At 47.9% G+C, this 13527-nt stretch overlaps 1 protein-coding gene across 1 annotated transcript; it reads right to left on the reverse strand.

Annotated features, from left to right (window-relative positions):
- Positions 1 to 9404: 9404 nt before the first annotated feature.
- On the reverse strand, positions 9405 to 12750 carry EFCAB9 (EF-hand calcium binding domain 9). Its single transcript, XM_068148504.1, is given in 4 exon segments — positions 9405 to 9602; positions 9695 to 9835; positions 10523 to 10704; positions 12615 to 12750. Coding segments are annotated over 4 exon segments (657 nt in total).
- Between the last annotated feature and the right edge of the window lie 777 nt (positions 12751 to 13527).

Consider the following 13527-nt stretch of genomic DNA (forward strand, 5'->3'; position numbering starts at 1 on the left):
GGATGGGTTCGTGCCAGAGGCACTGCTTTTCTCATGAGCTATAGCTTACACCTCTGGAGGAATCTTTTTATGATGCAATTTCCTTTCAGTTCCTTCTGGCAGGGGTGGGAAACATCATGATAATGGAGAAGCCAACCAGGGGGACAATTCTGTAACTGTGAGCACTAAAACACTACTTTTGGGGTTGGTTTGGGGGTTTTGGGTGGGTTTTTTTGTTTCTTTGCCTGCACAAAAAGATTGTCACCACGTACTGGTTTTTGAGATGGCAGCATGTAGGGTCTGGGGGAGCTGCTGCTTTTACTCTTTCCCCACCCTGTTAGGTGGAAAACATTCATGGTGGATGACCATAGTTCATATTACTTTGTTTTTATGTTGGGGAGCAAGGTGGTTATCTGAAGGCCCTATCAGGAGGGGGCTTTGTGCATAACAGAGAGCGGGTCAATGGAAATACTCTGTTCTCTAACAGCCTTCCCTCCTCCCCTGTCCCTTAAGTACATATCTAAAACTGAAGTGGCAGAATGTGAAAGGGAAGACTTTTCAGCCTCTTCTGTGTGAATGACAGATGTACTAAGCACATACTCTGCTGGGGGGTAAAAAAAGAACCACCACCAAAACTTTGCAAGATTTGTGTTAGGAAAGGATTTGAAGTTTCAAACAAATACCTATATTAAAAAGCTATTGATAACAAAGGCATACAGTGTGTTGACTCACATATCCCATGTGTATAACTGGGGGCTGCAATATGTATTCAGAGGAGAGTCACTTCTGTCTCTGAAGTGCCATGCCTGCGTCCCACGAGGTGGGCTTCGGTGCAGACGCCAGTGCAGGGGACGGGGCTGGAGCTGCTGGGGCAGAGCAGGGCTCCCTGCATAGCTGGAGGCAGTAGGGAAGGCAGAGTGGGCATGACTGAAGTGAGACTTACTCAGTACTAAACAACTGTTTAGCTGGCAGCCCTGGTGAGAAGGACTGATGCAGGTCTGCATGATGGACACCAGTGGCTGCCCATGGGGAGGATGAAGCACGCTGGTGTGTGCATCTTGATTCTGCAGTGTGAGTGTGTGCTGAGCTTGCAGCTCAACCCTGCTGGTGGCATGGGCTGGGCTGGGTTGTGACATGCCACTGCACTATGTGGTTCTTGGGTATGATTGAAGCAGTGCAACAGGTTTTTTAACACACCCAGCCATGAACTGCAATGCTAGGTACAGGCAAGTGAGGAGTAATAGGAGTTTTTGTTTGTTAGATCCATCAGCCCCTTGTGTCATTCCTGATTAGCTTTGGCTATGAACTCACCCAGTAGGTCCTGTCTTTGGCTGTTACTGACAGGTCTGTTTGATGTGATGCAGATTTTTATACTCCTTTATTTTGCTTCTGCCTCACCCAGAAGTAATAACCTGGTGAAAATCTGCACTCCTGAACAGCTTGAAGGGCAGAGGAGCATGCACACATGTAGTCTGTTGGGGCAAGGGAGCTGCAGGAAGTGCATTTCTCCGTGTCCTACAGAAGGATGCCCAGGGTCGTCTTCCACACCCGAGTCACCGCTTGCTCCTTCAGAGCGTCCAGCTCCCAAAAGTTTTGCTGACTACCTTGGCTCTTTGCACATCACAGTTTCCTGGTGTCCTCAGCAGAAAACACAGCTTGGAATAGCTGCACTGTGAGAACATTTTAATAGTTTTCTCAAAGCCTTTGCTTCTCGGAAATGGGGAAGTGTTTGGGAAAACCAAAGGATCCAAGTCAGCAGTGTAATAAGCTGGGGGGGCTGGGGTTTTTTAAGACAGCCCAATGCTACAAGCAGTAGTAACAACACAACCTCAGCCGGGGAGCAACCCAGCTCCACTTTGCCTTTCACAGCAAGTCCCTAAGTTGTTTTGGGAGGAGAGGAAAGAGGCTCATTGGGGCAATGAGACAACACACGGCACCCTGCATTACCTTTGGATAAAATACAGTATGAGATGCTTCTGCATAGGTATCCAGTGCTAGGAAATGAGGTGAAAAAAAAAAACCCCAGCTTTTTAAAAACTAGATTAAAAAGTCTTTGTTCCAGGGGTGGGATGCTTTCAGCTGTGGGGCTCTGAAAGCATTCTCACTGTGTTAAGTGTTGGCAAAACGAATGCTGCGCGTTGCTCCGTCCCTGCGCGCTCCTGAAGTGTCGGCAGTAGCTACGCTGCTGACTCTTGAGCTGTATCCTCCCAGCTCGTTTCTGTGTCGCTGTACATATACAAGACCCTGCACCTTATGCAGAGAATGTTTACATTTTTGTAAAGAGAGAGGAGAAAGGAGAAAAAAAAAAAAAAGGGTTGTGTTGGCTTTTTCACTGCGCTGCTCAGACCCTCTGGTGTTGAAATGAAAGTAGTCTCTGTTTGGGGAAAAGGGAGGGTTTGACTTTGCGCTCCGCCACGTCCCCCATAAATCTTAACTCCCTCCTGGATGATGGCTGGCAGCTCTTGGACAGCTTGAACTCTCCTGGAGGAGGATACAGAGGTATTTGAGAAAGGCATGCTTGAAACTCGCTTTGGGGGGGGTGGGGGAAGAGCTTCATGTGCTTTGCTGCTTCCTTGGAGGGGGGCAAAAAAAGAAAGCAAGCTGCTTCAAGGCCGCTAGATGTTGGTGGTCTGCCTTGCAAGGCGACTGATCTTAGGAAGGCTTGGAGTTAAACTTGCCAGCAGCCATGCTTCTGTCTCCTCCCAAAGAAGATGAATGTCCTGCTATTGTATCTGCAGCTCCAAACCCTTCTGTTGGTTAATGACTGTATATACAAGTCTGCCTGCTTCAAGGCTTTCCTTGCCATAAAGTGTTTTTGAGTGCTCTGTTCCGCAAACGGCTCTCCTCTTCCATATCTCATCTGCTTAGATACTCTGTAGCTGCGTGTGTGTTGCTCTTGTTCATAGGAGATGGAGCTATAGCTCCCCTTCCAAGGGAGATACATGCCACTGAGCCTACAAAAGTTAAATAGTGGGAAATGTTTTAACCAGCAGGCTTCTTACCATGGACTTTGAGACTTTCAACCAATGTGTCCACTGGACTCTCCTTGCATAAGTACGTTCCTGCCCTCTCTGCAGGACCACGTACTTGTTGGGTATTTCTCCAGTAGAACTCTGTATTTGTGTATTTTACAGATGAAGACCATTTGATCAGAGCCATGGGGCAAATAGAGAACTTAAAATCCTGACTCCTGCCTTAAAACATTTTAGTTCATCTTGAGCTCCAGACAAAATTCTGCACCTGCTCATTCCCCAGTCCCTCTTGCTGTTGGTTTTCTTTTTCTTGCCTTGGGGAAGTTTAAATCCAGTCAAAAGGCTGGAGACAATTTAAGGAAATTTAAAACAAATTTTAGCTGATGGCTTTATTAAAATAACTAACTGGTCTTGTATGAATAATAAAAAGAAAAATCCTATTTGTGCCTCTCTTTAAGTCCAGGGAATGTTTAAAAAGTAGAGAGGTGGCTTTTGAGCAATGATTGACATGACTGCATTAGCTGGTGATTTGTAAGACACTTGCTTTCATGTGCTCTGAGCAAGAGCCTTCGGTTTGTGTCCTCTCTGCCTCATGGTAATGGCTTTCAAAGATGGCTGGTACCATCAAATTTGTACTTCTTGAATAAATATCTTCATTTTTATGGTAAAAGGTTTTGGATGCAGTTTGTTTGCGTGTGCAGACGGTCACCTTCCCTAGGCCGCGGTGCTGGGGTTGGTACCAACACGGGAAACACACAGCTCCAGCACGCAGGAACGAGAGGGAGGGATCCCAGTGATGTGTGAGACCCTTTTCTCCTCCCTGTAACTTCTATAAAGTCTTCTGGAATCAAATCCAGCAGCTGTGTGAAATGTGCTGTTTAACTCTTGTCCCCTCTCTGGCTCCTGCACCCAATGAAGAACCCCAGGACAAGGTAAAGGTGCTGTGGACAGCAGGTAATCTTTGAAATCATAGAATCATCGAATCAGTAAGGTTGGAAAAGACCTCAGAGATCATCAAGTCCAACCTGTCACCCAACACCTCATGACTAACTAAGCCATGGCTTCCAGTGCCACGTCCACTCCCCTCTTGAACACCTCCAGGGATGGTGACTCCACCACCTCCCTGGGCAGCACATTCCAATGACAAATAACTCTGTGAAGAACTTTCTCCTCCCCTCCAGCCTAAACTTCCCCTGGTGCAGCTTGAGGCTGTGTCCCCTTGTTCTAGTGCTGGTTTCCTGGGAGAAGAGACCAACCCCCACCTAGCTTCAACCTCCCTTCAGGTAGTTGTAGAGAGCAATAAGATCTCCCCTGAGCCTCCTCTTCTCCAGGCATAACAACCCCAGCTCCCTCAGCCTCTCCTCATAGGGCTTGTGCTCCAGACCTCTCAAAAATGCAGTATGCATTTTTGTGGTGACATAGCACATACCTTGACTCAACTGCAGAGCACAAGCAGGTTGTCTTTAGACCTGAATTATGTGATTTGGGGGGTTTAACCTAGGGAAGATCTTTTACCACTGAGAGCAAACCATCATGATGGGCTTCTGTTGGAAACAATGTACAAAATTTCCTGTACTTAAGACCCAGGAGCCAGAGTAACTCTTCTGCCCCTGCACTTCAGAAATAAAATGGATGCTGGAAAGGCCACACCTGGAGAAGGAAACTCAGTGTGGGTTTTCTTTTTTCATTTCATCAGCAGGGCTTTTAGTTCTGAGCTGGAGCCCTGCAACTTCTTCATTACCTGTCTGACACCCCAGAGAGACATTTTGGTACTAGCTGTGGGGTGTGATAACATTTTTATCTTGCAAATAAGGTGTGCAGCCCGTGGAGAATGCAGAGCCTGGAGATGCACTCAGGCATCCAGCCTGCACCTCCTGCGAGCCCAGCTCCTGCTGTCTGCAGCTGTGCTCCAGGCTCCTTGGTGAGCAGTGCAGAATAATGGATCTGTGTAATTGTCCTGTAATTACATTAGCTGGTGTCTTGTCTCAATTCAGGTCACCACTCTCATACTCTTGATTAACTACCTAAGGTATTCAAGGAGGAGGAATCACTTTTCTTTTGTAGGCCACTTCAGTCTAATGCTATCACAGCTAAATGTTTCAATAGCTGTGTTTTGATTGATTTTTTTTATCTTAGGATCATTTCACAGCAGAATTTGCAAACCAGCATGCCATTTTCCTGGAGCTTCCCCCCCACCCCCTTTTATAGCTTTTTATGTGCTTTTTATTCCTTTCATATGTATGGATGTTTGTTAGGAAGAAATTCTTCATAGAGAGAGTGATTGCCCATTGGAATGGGCTGCCCTGGGAGGTGGTGGAGTCACCATCACTGGAGGTGTTTAAGAAGAGACTTGATGGGGTGCTTGGTGCCATGGTTTAGTTGCTTAGATAGTGTTGGATGATAGGTTGGACTTGATGATCTCGAAGGTCTCTTCCAACCTGGTTTATTCTATTCTGTTCTGTTCCATTCATTCTATGTGTGTGTGTGTGCATAAATATAATCTCTTTATACTCCCTTCTTAAATATATATATGTGTGTAAACAAGTTGAATGGCTTGTTTGTAGACATTCCTTCTGACCCATGAGACCATCTTGCTCCCATCTGCCACAGTATGGACAGAGAAGTTCTCAGAGCTGGTGTCCTCAAACACCAGGACTTGGGGCGCCGTCCCTGGAGGTGTTTAAGACCAGGCTGGATGAGGCTCTGGCCAGCCTGATCTAGTGTGGGGTGTCCCTGCCCATGGCAGGGGGGTTGGAACTAGATGATCCTTGTGGTCCCTTCCAACCCTGACTGATACTATGATACTACTATGATACTATGATTAGAAAACTATTGTTTGATCTTCCTTTATCCATCTCCTAGCTGAGCAAAGGGTGGTTGCTTGTCAAGCAGTAAGCGTGATGTCCATCCTCCCTTCACTGAGGGCGGTAGAACACTGGAACAGGCTGCCCAGGAGGGTGATAGTTTCCTTCCCTGGAGATACTCAGAACACTCCTGGATGCATTCCTGTGTGATCTGCTCTAGGTGATCCTGCTCTGGAAGGGGAAGGGGGTTGGACTAGATGATCTTTTGAGGTCCCTTCCAACCCCTAACATTCTGTGATTGTGTGATCTCACGTTGTCACACGTGTACATACCCACACCACACTGTCCTTCACACTTCAGTGTGTGAAGTGGGCTGGGAATGCTGGGCTGGCTGTTGACTGAAGCAAAACACCACAAGGATGTGGGTTCTAGATCTGAAGTGCAGAAGAGCTGACATTTTCTCAGTCACTGCAAGCAGTGAAATCAAGGACAGCTTCACACCCTACAGCATACAAGCTTAGGGGAGAAGGCTCTGTATGATTTACAGAGCTATATTCTGCAGATTGTGGTGTGTTTCTGTTCCTCATTAACATAATTAATGTTTGGTTTGTGCCTGTATTCATATTGGCTTGACCTGTATCTGGCTGTATGACAGCACATAATGTGCTATGAGCAGCGTGGGGTCTCTGCTCCATGGTGAATGTTGCACCTTCACTCCTGGCCCTGGGCCAAACTCTGATTCCTTTCTGCTGGCTGAAGCTGCATCCTCATTTGGCTGATGCACCACCCATCCTGCTTGCACCATGGACCTGATTTTGCTGCTGCTTGTACTGAGGCAACCGCCCTGGTGGTGAGAGCAGAATCCCAAAGTCCATCTGGAGCCCATAAGGAGCAGCTAGCTGCAAGCTTGCAGTGACTGGTCCCTTCCTCCAGTTAGCAAGGTAACTTGTGGGAAAGACACTGAGCTCTCAGCTCTGGAAAGAGTGGCCTACTGTGTTCTCCCTTTCTCTGAAGAATCCCAGAAAGTTGGGATTTCAGCCATGTAGTTTATTTTCTCTGGCCTAGGAGCAGTTGCAAAGGTCTGAGAGGTGGGATGCTGCCTTACAGCCGTGCCAAACCCTCACTTCATGGGAGGTCTTGGAGACTGGAATTTTCTTTTCTAATTAGTGCCTTATGCTGCAGCCATGCTGCTTCATTAGGGACACTCAGCAATGGCAGACAATGGCTGAATGATGTGATGCCCTGTAAGGTGAGAGGGGGGAAATAAATCTGCTGGGCTGCTGTGCCCAAAGGGTAAACAGTCAATGTCTAGCAAGAGAAGTTCTGCTGCCTCTCTTGCTGTCTCTCCATATGGACTTAATTAGGTGGTTTTGTTAAGAAACCAAACAGCGTTTCCTCTCTTGGGCTGTTCCTCACAAGCATGGCAGTGTGGATGGAGGGAGCTGCCCAAGCCTGGAGCACACAGGCACAGGAGGCAGAAAGTGAAGTATGGGAGCAGGAGGCTGTCAGTGTGACTAGCTCCACCTCTGGAGGCCAGTCTGCCCTATTTCAAACCAGCCTTCCTCTGTCTGCATCTGAATGCAGCAAAACAGCAGCACTGGGGCAGAAGGCTCTTGCTAAACCAAGGTGCAACACAGGGGGCAGGAAAAGGTTGTCTTTAAAATACCAAGGTGGCACACCTCTTGCACTGCATGGGGGACAATAAGGCTGACATCAGACTTAGTCCTGGGGAATGGTGAAACATGAAGCTGAAGTTCAAATTGCATCAGCCTTTTATTTCTCCTTGGACCGCCTTGGCAGAGCAGCAGTGCTGTGCAATGGAGAAAACACAACAGACTGCTGCTTTGAGTTGTTCACTTTCTACAAGTTTGATCAATCTATCTGGTAGCTGTAAGCTGAGAGCAGAGGATTGGAGGAGTGAGGCTGGGTCGTTCTCAGCTGGGTAACGAGTTCTTGTTAGCCTGTTAGAAGTGCACTGCTCTTGCTGGGTGGCTGTTCAGGATCATCTTCCTCTTCTTGTTGTTGCTTGTCAATGCAGAAGACTGCAAACACCTTCAATTATCTGCAGATCAGCTGGAGAAGAGAGAGCTCTGTAGTTTAGCAAGGCAGCCCTGCACATTATCAACAGTTATTTCAGAGGAGGGCCTCAAGTCCAGGCTCTTGTCCCCTTCTCCAACTGGCTCTAGTTTCCCAACAGACTCCAGAGTAATTGGTTTCAACTGCTTGCCTCCGGCTCATCCCGAACGTGTTAAAGGCTCATGGGGCACCTCCCTGGCACATGGCTGTTTCACTGCCATTTGTAATGACTTGCAGATGTTGGAGTGATTCATAACAGCTGGGGTTAGGATGTGGAAGGGAGAGCAGAGAGCAAGGTGCCTTTATGGCTGTGTCACAGCCATGCTGCTCCTGCTTGAAGTAGCCTTTTAATCAGGCCCCGTTCAGATGAAAGGACAGAGCAGTGCAGCTTGGGTCTGAAACAGCCTGCTCTGGGGAAATGGGGGCATTTAGAGGGTTGTCTGCAGGCCCCAAGCAGGACAGAGGTTTGATACCTCGCTGTGCTGTTAAACCACACAGGAAGCGGGCTGCAGGGCTTACAGGAGGCATGCAGCAACTGCCTGTAACAAATAATTGAAGAGGATACTGATGGTGGAACACAGAGGAGGAGAATTGCCAATAAAATCAGTAACCCAGGAACACAGCAGTAGAAATAAGGAGAAGAGAAAGGATCTCCCTCAGTTACTCATGGCTGTCTTGCTAAAGGTACTCCTGGAGCATCCTGGATTGCTGAAGTCCTGAGGCCAAAGTGAAGCAGTGACAGAGATAAGAGATGTCTACAGTTTATTAATGACTTAACTCCCTGCCAGTGTAGCTGCAGGTGGTCATTAATCAGAGAGTACTTCAAAGCAGAGAGAAGTCTGAAAGAGCACCAGTGACCACAGAGGGAGAAAGGTGAGCTGGTGGCAAAAGCAAATTGGCAAGGAATGTGTGCACACACCTCTGTAATGAGGACTGTGTCAAGGCAGGGCTGGACAGGAGGTGCTGTTACCAGCTTTGTGCTCTTCTGGTTGCAAGGAGCTGCTCCCCTTCATGAGGTAGGGATGGAAAACATCCCTACAGCTTCTCACTGAAACCTGGAACTGATTTAAGGTCGAAATGACAGATCTACCAGAGAAAACAATGAGCTTCCCCTGGGCTCTTATCTAGCATTGATGTCTCCATGGCACATGTCTGTGCCAAGGTACCACACTTGTAATGTTTCTAGAAGGAGTTTCAAGTCTGAGTGTACTGCACCAAGGCACCCCTGCAGCCATATGCTCTGAGAATGAGCAGCAGAGAGCTTGGGAAATAATGAGAAGCTACAAGTGAACTCAGAAGAAATTGGCTTAAATAAAGGCACTGCTGCCAGTCCTGCCTACCTCCTCTCATTAGTCCTTCCTCAGACAGAGGAATATTCCTGGTTTAACTCCCCCAAAATATTCCTTCCTGTTACTCTCTTGCAGTTAAACCATTTTCCATTCACGCTGTGCATGCAGTAAGTCACCAAAAGCCCACTCCTGAAGTCACCAGGAAGAGAATTCAGGCTTGAGTGAGAAGTGGCTGCACACAGCAGTGCAAAATGAATCCCCAGGATTCAAATTCAGGGGCACGTTCAAGGCTTGTATTTTGACTGTAATTTCTCTGATTTTACCTCATCTCCAGAAATATCAAGGTCCTTGACCACGTTCTTAAGCTCTTTCTGGAGGCTGAAGAGAAACCCTGTGGCTTCAAACTCATTAAAATCAATCATATTAACCCCATCTACGTCCGGCAGTCGAAGGGCAGGTCCCAGGTGCCAGTGGATGAACGCCTTTCAAGATGGCTCTGTTTCAGAGCAGAAGAGCTTAGAAACAGATGATCAGCCCTGATTTCCTGCTTGGAAAGAATACCTGGAATACCAACTGATGCTCCCATCCAGAGAGTGAAGGCGACCTCCTGCTCGCTGTGCTTGCAGGAAATACCAAAATCCTGCTGCTTCCTGCTGCGGAGCCGCACGGGAGCATGCGGCTGCTGCCGGCTGGCGTTGGGCTCTGCTGGGGAGAGCTACTGACAGCCAGCCAAGCTCCAAGGCTGCTTTGTGAGGTCCTTTCCCATCCCTCCCATGTGCTAAATGACTTGCAGGGCTATGGTCCTGCAGTTGGCTCCTCACCTTCCTCCCTGAGTTCCACAGGCAGCAGCCCCAAGCCCCGGCCCTTAGCCAGGTGCCTGGTCCGGAGCAGAGCTGCAGGACATGCCCAACAGTAAGGCTGAGCTCTAGGAGTAACCCTGGCTTTACCACCTGACTCTCACCACAGCCTGCTGGCCTTGCTGCTTCTCCCTGAAAAGGCTCTGGCCTCTCCCCAGCCTGGCAGCAGGCATTGCCAGGGGGCTGAAGAAGGGCAACAGCATGTGCAGCACCAACAAGCCAGCAAGAACTGATGGATGAAAACAGCTGCTGTGCTCTACTCCCCACAGCTAGACACAGCTGGGCTCTGTGGGGTTTTTTTGAGAAGATGGACAGCCTGAGCTGGGAAGAGTGCTTAGGTGGTTCCTACCTAGCACAAGATTCAGCTGTGGATTTATCCTAGAGAAGCAAGGTAGGTATTAACACAAGGACTGGTGATTCTGTGTGTGTGACTGCTCACTTCCCTGAGGATTTAGGGACCCCCTCCATCCCTTGTGTGCCATGAGCAAAGATCAGCTCCAGTGGGCTGATTTCCTTTACAGAGTTGTTGGATGGCGTCAATGTACCTGTATCGACTCCAGGACCCACAGCGTACACAGCTCATGGGACAGGAGGATGTGTACCCCCATGTGGAACTCATTAAAGCAAGCCCTCCCCATGGTGTTCCAGTCCAGCAAGTTGAACAGCAGCATGATCTGGTCCTTATTCAGGTTGCTCACACAGCAGAGAAAGCAATAAAAATGCAGATCTGGAAAACAGGGAGCTCTCAGGCACAGTCTGCACAAAGCTGTGAGCAATAATTAGCAGGATTTATTTGATTTTAAATGCCCACTGATCCCAGACAGCTTCCACAGGCAATTAAGACCCAGTAGCAGGCAAGAGATACTGTCCAGAATTAATAGACAGTATTAATAAGATGGCCTGATATATGAAAGGGGCATGTGTGATTGCTGGATAGGATAGGGTAGGATAGGATAGGATAGGATAGGATAGGATAGGATAGGATAGGATAGGATAGGATAGGATAGGATAGGATAGGATAGGATAGACCAGGTTGGAAGAGACCTTCAAGATCATTGCATCCAACCTATCATCCAACACCACCTAATCAACTAAACCATGGCACCAAGCACCCCATCAAGTCTCCTCCTAAACACCTCCAGTGATGGTGACTCCACCACCTCCCAGAGCAGCACATTCCAATGGCCAATCACTCTCTCTATGAAGAATTTCTTCCTAATCTCCAGCCTCAACCTCCCCTGCCACAGCTTGAGACTGTGTTCTCTTGTTCTGGTGCTGGCTGCTGGGAGAAAAGACCAACCCCCACCTGGTTACAACCTCCCTTCAGGTAGTTGTAGAGAGCAATAAGGTCTTCCCTGAGCCTCCTCTTCTCCAGGCTAAGCAACCCCAGGCACTGTTAAAGTGCTCACAATATTCTGCCTTTTTACTCTTCCACCCCCCACCCCTGAAGGAAAGAAGGAGTTTTCCAGCCAACCAGAAACATTGGCAGAAGAACCCATTTTTCTTTTGGAGATGTCATTTTTAACTCATGATGCACTAACAATTACTTTCACTCCTGTTTAGTCTCTTCCAGTGCAGAGGAAGAGCCAAACCTCCAGATCCAGCCTTTCTCTCAAAACTTCCCTAAGTGCTAACACAGAGGACAAACAGCCTTCTGCTAAAAAAAACCCCAAACCCTCAACTGCAGGCTGATCTGATTCTGCTGCCCTTAAATCTCTGCTAGTGGGGTGAATCCATGGGAAGAGGCACCATTTGAGCTGGAGCACCATGGAGGTTTGCAGACCATGGCAAATAGACTCCATAACTGCAGGTGGGAGGTAGGGAAGCTGTGAGCCAGCAGACAGGGCTTTGCAAACAGCCTCAAGTGGAGGACACTGCTGGCAAGAACCCCACCTGCTTGCTGACCCAGAGCACGATCAGTTTATGGAAAGGATTACATTGGGAGGTTGCTACGGTGCTAAGGAATTAGCTATATTGAGCCAGAAATCCCCTCTTGTCCTCTGCTCCTGGCATCTCACTTGCACAGCTGTGAAGATCTCCTTTAGGGCTGGGGTTTTCCTATGCCAATTATCTGCAGGTTGTGCCAGGACCTGGTTATCACGTTTGCACAGTACTAGCAAGCCTGACCTGTGGGGTGGGATCCAGAGGATAGTAAGAGTAGAAAATCAGACAGTTTTTATAGGCTCTTGGACCTTCTTCTGTCTCACAAATAAGGAGGGAGGCAATGGAAGGGGAAGGGGAAAGGAGCATGTTCAGTAAGAGCTGAAAACGCAGCTCAATGGCTCTGCGCAGTCCCCTGAGCCATACCTACTGCAGAAGCTGATACAGGAGTATCCAGGCCTTGTAACCTTCCAGAGCAGCTAGGGCATGCTAGAACAGAGAGGACACGGCGATACATACTGTATCTGAAAGGTTTTTGGGGTACTGCCAAGCACTTGTATTAACCACACCGGTGGTTCATTAGTCTTACAGAGGGCTGCATTTGTTGGAACATCTGAAGCGCAGTATTTGTGATGTCTGTGATCTCTGGTTTAAATCCTAAGGGATGTAGCATTCTGTTTATCTCTTTTCAGTAACATTGCACAGGACCTGTAATTTCAGAGCACTAAAGCTAATCTCATTTTCTGAAGTACTTACTCTTCAGGTAAATCTTTCAATGAACATCCAGGAGCTGGAAAGACTCTGCCAGGGCCACAGCATTTCTTACTGACAACAGGCAGTAGGCTGCATCTAAATGCAGATGTTGCAGAAAACACCCAGATTTCAGCTGCATCTCAGTTGGCTGTGGCAGATCAGAGGAAGAGAATTAGCACCATGGCAATGACCCTCACAGAAGGAAAAGTCTGCCTTAGTACCAGACACGACCTCAGTCACACAGCTTCAATGTTCTCCTACGGTTTCAAGAGTTCCCCTCAGATGTGGAGGCAAAGGCTCCCCTTCCAGCTGGCATTAAAGGATAATGCACACTAAAATCAAGGGACAGAAATTATTCTTACAATGCTCAAGAGCATAAAATCCAATTAAAATGTGAAAGACAGCACAGTCTTAAGGATTTGGTTTAGACTGTAATGCAAATCTCACCTTCAGACAAGTGGTACCTCAGGATCTGTTGGTCCGTGCAGAGAAGGTCCTTCGTAACAGTCACTGCAGGGCTTTGTTCATCCTCTTGGTCAGGGCCTCGCTGTTTCTGACTTCCAGTACCTGAGAGCTCAGAGATGGAGGCTTTTGAATGCTCCATTTCATGTTGAAATTAGCTGTTAGGAAGCTGAACTGGTCTTGGATTTATAGAAAGTGTTCATCACCCATTTCTCTTCTAACCCAGACCAAGTCCAGTCCAGCACAGCAATAACCATTCAAAGTGCCCTTTATTCCCTAACCTATACCAGGAACAATACTAATAAAATCAAACACCACTGGCTTATTTGGGCTGACAGCCCCTGTGAAACCTGACATTTAAAGCAGGGAGCTCCATGGATCCTTGCAGTGAGGGCAGAACTTTCTTCTCACTGGGTCATGAAGCTGAGGGAGAGCTCAGCTCTGCTAACACGTG

This window comes from Melanerpes formicivorus, unplaced genomic scaffold (genome assembly GCF_026170545.1).
Source record: "Melanerpes formicivorus ecotype bairdi unplaced genomic scaffold, bMelFor1.0.p_v2 SCAF_2, whole genome shotgun sequence".
Taxonomy (NCBI): Eukaryota; Metazoa; Chordata; class Aves; order Piciformes; family Picidae; genus Melanerpes; species Melanerpes formicivorus.